The sequence below is a fragment of the Pteropus medius genome, unplaced genomic scaffold (genome assembly GCF_902729225.1).
Source record: "Pteropus medius unplaced genomic scaffold, Ma_sr-lr_union100, whole genome shotgun sequence".
NCBI classification, from domain to species: Eukaryota; Metazoa; Chordata; class Mammalia; order Chiroptera; family Pteropodidae; genus Pteropus; species Pteropus medius.
The window spans coordinates 38,565,070-38,571,069 of record NW_024340849.1 but is presented as its reverse complement, the minus strand read 5'-3'; the positions used below and the strand labels follow the sequence as shown (position 1 = coordinate 38,571,069).

At 37.4% G+C, this 6,000-nt stretch overlaps 1 protein-coding gene across 5 annotated transcripts in view; it reads left to right on the top strand.

Moving 5' to 3' along the window:
- Window positions 1-837: 837 nt before the first annotated feature.
- Window positions 838-6,000, top strand: part of RBBP8 (RB binding protein 8, endonuclease) — a 75,869-nt gene continuing 70,706 nt past the window's right edge. Inside the window, exons 1-2 of one of the 5 annotated variants that reach the window (XM_039844659.1) lie at window positions 838-1,501; window positions 4,148-4,354. In XM_039844659.1, the coding sequence (XP_039700593.1) occupies window positions 4,246-4,354 (109 nt within the window). In that variant the 5' untranslated portion in view covers window positions 838-1,501; window positions 4,148-4,245. Of the gene's footprint in view, window positions 1,506-1,757; window positions 1,901-4,147; window positions 4,355-6,000 lie in introns of those variants that run through there. The other 4 variants (XM_039844627.1, XM_039844616.1, XM_039844638.1 and 1 more) reach the window with 4 other exon arrangements.

The following is a 6,000-nucleotide window of genomic DNA, read 5'->3' as shown; positions in this document are numbered from 1 at the left end:
TCTCAAACTCAAGAATCAATGATTCAACAATATATATCTAAAAATAAAAAGGAAATATAGTATTCTTATCCAGTTAGCCATTTAACAGGAATGACTTAATTATTCAATATTTTGCAACAAGAACCTGAGCTGTCCTAAAAAAGTGTGCTGTTCTGTCATCTTTTAGGATGTTTTGCATAAAATATACTTGATATAGTTTGTAAGTCAACAAGTACTAAAAGCAATGAGTATACAAAGATGACTGGAAGGAAATTCATGAGGTAGAGATGAAATTCACTAAATTGCTAATTCTACCACTCCCCCCCCCACACACAGCTTTTTGAGATATAATTGACATATAGCATTGTGTAAGTTTAATGTGTACGAGTTGCTAATTCTAATTGGTGTTTATAAATCTAAAATGAAAGTGTTTCAGTTTAGAAGGTGGCTATCCTCTCTTCAACAAAATTACAAGCTATCGACCTTTTCAAAAGTATTGCTTTCTGTTGATTCAAGTGCAAGAAACAAAATAAGCTAGAACCATCAGAAATGTACTTGCAATCTGGAATCGATATTTACAAGATGACTGTGTTCCTGGTTTACATATGTTGATTGATCAATAGTTGTAGTCTAAGGACATGACCTATTAGGGTAATACAGGAAAATACAGAATAAAAAATTGAGTTGCTACGTATAAATTCTTATTAAATTTATTTTTAAAAAATTTTTAAAATGTTACCAACAGCGTGTTGTTCCAACAAATAATGCTGGTCACTTCTGATTCCCTTTCATTTCAGGTTTTCCAGAAACTTTCCATTTAACCAAAGAAAAATATACATCGTTTTGTCATATGGCCTCACTGCCCAGTCTTGTCAAGACACATCACTGAACTGCAGGTAATAGCTACAAGGCAGAGAACTACCTTAGATTGATCCGTGTCCATTCCCTCACACGTTAATTTTAACTTTCTCTTTGGTACAAGCCACTCACATGCTTTCTCAGAAATGTGCTTAAGTCAGACACATCAATAACTTTCCCGTAACACCAAGGAACTGAAACTTCCGAAGACATAACGGCTTAAGCTTTCTCCCAGGCATCTCAAAACGCTGTGCAGGTCGCCAGCTCTTGGCGCCACTCCCGACCGCTCAGAGGTGGCGCTCCACGATCCCTTCACTGTCCTACGCGGTTTGACACACCGCCGAACCCGCTCTTCCGCGGTGGGCGTGAGGGGAGCCGCCTCACTCTGAGAGCAGAGGAAGGGCGTGACGTCCCAGAAAGTTCCGCGTGACGTCGCACGGGCTCCAGGCGGGGCCGGTCCGGCCGCCTCCGACCCTGGAAGGCGGTTTTCGGGACCTCCCTCATCTTAGGAAAATGCAGGCTGCCCTGAGGCGTTGGCTTTCCCGCTAGGCTTTGGCAGATTAGTGAGGGAAAGAGAAGAAAAGCGCGCCGTCTCTTCACAGCCCCGGAACGAGCCCGCTTCCCTACCGGAGTTTTCAAGAATCTCGAGGCAATCTTGGAAGCCGTAAGTAAGAGGAACCTCTTTCCCCAACCCGGAGCGCTGGGTCACAGGGGCCACTTCCGGTCTGGAGTTGCGCGCTGACCGAAGGCGTTTGGCCCCCGGGGTGGGGGTGGCCCTAAGGCTCTGGCGCTGAGTCTGAGGAAGTAGGCTGGGGCCAGCCTAAACGTGGCTGGACAGGAGGGAAAACAGGCTCCTGGCCAGTGCAATTTTTGGTTTCCCGCGCAGGCTGAGGAATGCCTGCCAACGCCCAGCCGCTCCGCGCATGCGTCCCCTGCCGCCCTGCGCGGGGGCTTCCCTTGCTCTTTCCGCACCAGTCCAAAAGTTAGCTTGTGGAGCGTTTGCGGAAGGAGAGGCTGATGGCCTAAGGTCCGGGGATGGGAGCCTTGGACTTCTGCTTTGCTAGTAAGAGAACCGCTCAAAGTCCCAGGCTGTTTAGAGCTCCTTTTACTGGAGGCGCGGCTCTTGCCTTAACCTTTGTGAGAATACGTATGAGGTGACAGGAGAGAAATATTTTATTGAGCACCTTCAGTGTGATGATTTATGCTGTCACAGGATGTACAGACAGGTATTATATTACTATAGACTTTTGAGCCCAGAATGCAACTTCAGAGGTAAGATGCACATTCCTGAGATATTAAAGCGCAACATCGTGCAGCGAATAACGGTTCATTGCCAAAAGAGATGCCAAGAAAAAGTGCTAGGCCTGCAGGATAGGTTGGAGATGGTTTTGTGAGCCAGAATTGGCAAGTTTAGTATTGATATTTTGTTTCTATGTGAGGAGAATTTTTTTACTGCCTCTAAAGATATATTTCTTAAGGGACACTTTTTACACTATTGATTTTAAATCATTTAACACTATCCATTTTTTAATTCATTAAAGTAACTCTGTTTTACACTATTTACTTAATAGAAATAATTATTTTACCTTTTTTTGTCTACTTAGTAGTATTTTGTAGTTAATTGGCAACCCAACTTGAGTTCTAGCCGTGACAGAGCCGTGTCGTAGCAATGTGACCTTGGCGAGTCAATCTGTTAAACCTGGTTCTCCATCTCTAAAATTAAATTAATAATAGTAGCTGTTTTATGGAGGTGTTCTGAAGATTAGGTTAAAAATGAATAAAAAACATGATCCTTAGCTAGGTGTAGATCCAGAAGAGAGAAAGCGAAATCAGGGGGATCATTTCACAAACTACATAAATATCTAAACAATATACTATATAGTTGAAACTAATAATAAAATAAAATTTAAAAAGACACGATCCTTGGTATATAGTGAACACTTAATAAATGATGAGGGAGACACTAGAATTATGAACCTCCTCATACACCCATCCATTGCCCAGCTAATAATTATCAAAGTTCAGCACTTGTTTCATGTTTCCACCCAACATCAATTTTTTGTTTGTTTCAGCTGGAGTATTTTAAAGCAGATCTCAGAGAACATGTCAGTTTACCTGTAAACACCTCAGTATCTTTATATATCTCTTTAAGAGATAAAGGACCTTTTATTTTTTTTAAATAACCACTTCATTATACCCAAGGAAATTAGAAATAATTCTCTAATATCTAAAATCCTGTACATGTTTGGTTTTCATTGATTGTCTCAAAAAAGTATGATCACAGTTTTTGAAAGCTTAATAAAAGTGTTTTTAATGTTGTAGGGCTTTACAGTTTACCAAGTGACTTCACACATAATCTTTTTTAGAAATATCACTGCTTATTTTAATCTCTATCAAAAACCTCAAGAAATAGTTAGCAAGAGACATTTAAATGAGTTTGGGCACTTGTTAGCTATAGTAAGGCATTGGCTAGGGAGCCAGGTGTGAGGTTTAGTAGACTTGTTAATCATTTTACTTTTTTGATGGTAGCTAGTTAATGGTTTCAGTTTAAGAACACGTGAAAGTATTTATTAATTCACCTGAACTTAATAGCCTGTTGCTTCCTTCAGGGCTATGCATATAATAAACTTAATTATTTACCTTTACTCTGAAAGAGGCACAAAATACCTTTACCCTAGTTGCCTTGTTATTAGATGTTTCTGTATTCATAGATCTTTGCTGTGTCTGTATATTGCTCACTGATTGCTCTTATTATGAGAAATGTGTTAAGATACTCATGTGTTAATACATCAGTCATCTTTCTTGCTCTTTATAATGTGTGTCTGTATGTATGGATGTATATACATTAAGTCAAGAATATTTCCGAATGTTTTTCAGTTTTTGGTTCAATGTATTGTTGTACTCTATCAACTCAAAGGTTTAAAAAGCAGTAAATTCTTTCCGAATGGTGAATCAATACTGACCATGAATGATTACAAACTTCTCTATATCAGAATCCTTTCAATTTAAATTTTAATTTAGGTAATTATTTCCTTCTAAGAGGAATAAGAGACAATTTGCCTGAAAATTTAGGTTAACAAAAGTCCAGATTACTGAAGTCAGGGCTTATCTCAGCATTATCATATTTCCTCACTTCCCACCACCCAAATTATCAAAATCATTGATGGTACCTGGGACGTCACGCCCCTTCTTCCAGTCTCAGGTAAATAAGGAAAACTTGAGAATAGCTCGCTGGAGCTGAAGTCATCCTGACTTCAAATTACACAAAGGTAAATGCAGAATTTATTTATGTTGCTGTCTGTCATTTCAGGTATTTCAACTGTCTAAAGACAACTTTATAGATATATAATGTAAAAGAAAAGATCAGAAAACATTAGGCACATAGAAGTGTGGAGTATATTAAGCAAAATGAACATCTCTGGAAGCAGTTGTGGAAGCCCTAGTTCTGCAGATATATCTAATGACTTCAAGGATCTCTGGACAAAACTGAAGGAGCATCATGATAAAGAAGTACAAGGTAAAATTTTTTCTTCAATACTTATAGCAGTATTCTGTTGAGACAGTAATAATAATTTGGTATGACAGTTAAAGATCTCATTTTTAAGGAACCTTTACTATTGTAATTTTTCGTGCTTCATTTTTATGAGTTGTTGCTTTTTAACTATAGGAAACTACTAAGGTATGTAGCTCTTGCACAATTTGTAGTTATTTACTTGAGTGATATGTGTGGTATGATATAAAGGGCATAGAAAGTTTTAACTGAAGACCTGGATTTGAATTCTTATTTCATTTATCTACTTGCTTTGTAATCTCAGCCAAGTTACATAACTTCTAAACTTAATTTTCTTCTGTAAAATTGTTCACAGGATTATTTACGGACACAAAAATACTACATAAGTCATTTGACAAATGTTTGAGAATTTATTTACTACCAGTACTGAGATACAAAAGTAAATGACAGTTTACCTTCAGAGATCCTGCAGTCTAATAGAGTCATGTAAACAGATCATTACAGTATAATGAAATAAGCACTTAAAAGGTTCATATGAAGTATAATGAGTGAACACAGGCTTGAACTGTTGTGGTTGGGATGAGTATATATTATTTGCGATTGTGTTAAAATGGAGTGCATGTAAAGGAATTTTCTATTAAAACCAAACTCAGGGTTTGATTACTAAGTTTTAATATACATATCTAATTCTATAACTTTAACGTAATATGTTTTTTCCTATGTGTGGGAAATGCTTTCTATTATATTTGTTTCTTGCAACATTAGATTTAATTCTATAGTGCTTTATAGTTTTAACATTACACCAGGGCGCCATTAAAACTGATCTACCTAAATCTAAAGTAAAATTTGTAGGTCTTGTTGGAACTTACCCTTGGTACATTGAGTTTCTGGCAAAACCTCATAATGGATTCATTGATTAATGGATTCTGAAATATGAACCCCAGAATTCTTGCAAACCCCAGCGTATTTGGAGATACTTGTTCAAGAAATGTTTTTCGGGCACTTAACTATGTACCAGACCTTGCGAATAAAAATGAATCATATACAGTCCTTGTTTTAAGGGATTTTGTAGTGCACTATGTTATCTGAGAAAATGACAGGAGTATACTGAGGGGAGGGGAGTAGTGTTAGACCAGGCTTTACAATTGAATTAAGTTTAATTAATCAGTATGTATTATGCTGAAGGCATGGTTGTCATCATGCCTTGTCTTTAGGATTAAATCAAAACTTTCATCTTGTGACTATTCCATTCATCGCAAATGGATGGAAGTAGTCCATTGTTAAGGAAGAGGCCATGTGTTGGAGTGGTTAAATCTGAATTCTGAATCTACACTGCCGATCTTCAAAAGCCGTATATGTAAAGCATTTGTAAGAGTGTCTGGCACATAGTAAGCAATATACATGTTAACTTGCTATTATTCTGAAGCAGGAACCATTATGTACTATCAATTCCTGCTGTGGACTGTCCCAGCTAGAGACAATGGGATACTACAAAAAAGTTGTAACAGGTTTCACATACCGATTACTTATTATACCCTTTATGGTTTTTAAACTGCTGGTGTTTGGCAGAAACAAAAAGAGAAGACCAAAATAACATGAGAAAATTTAAATAATTAAGAAATCTTATAAAATTCTTTATTTTCCATCTCTTT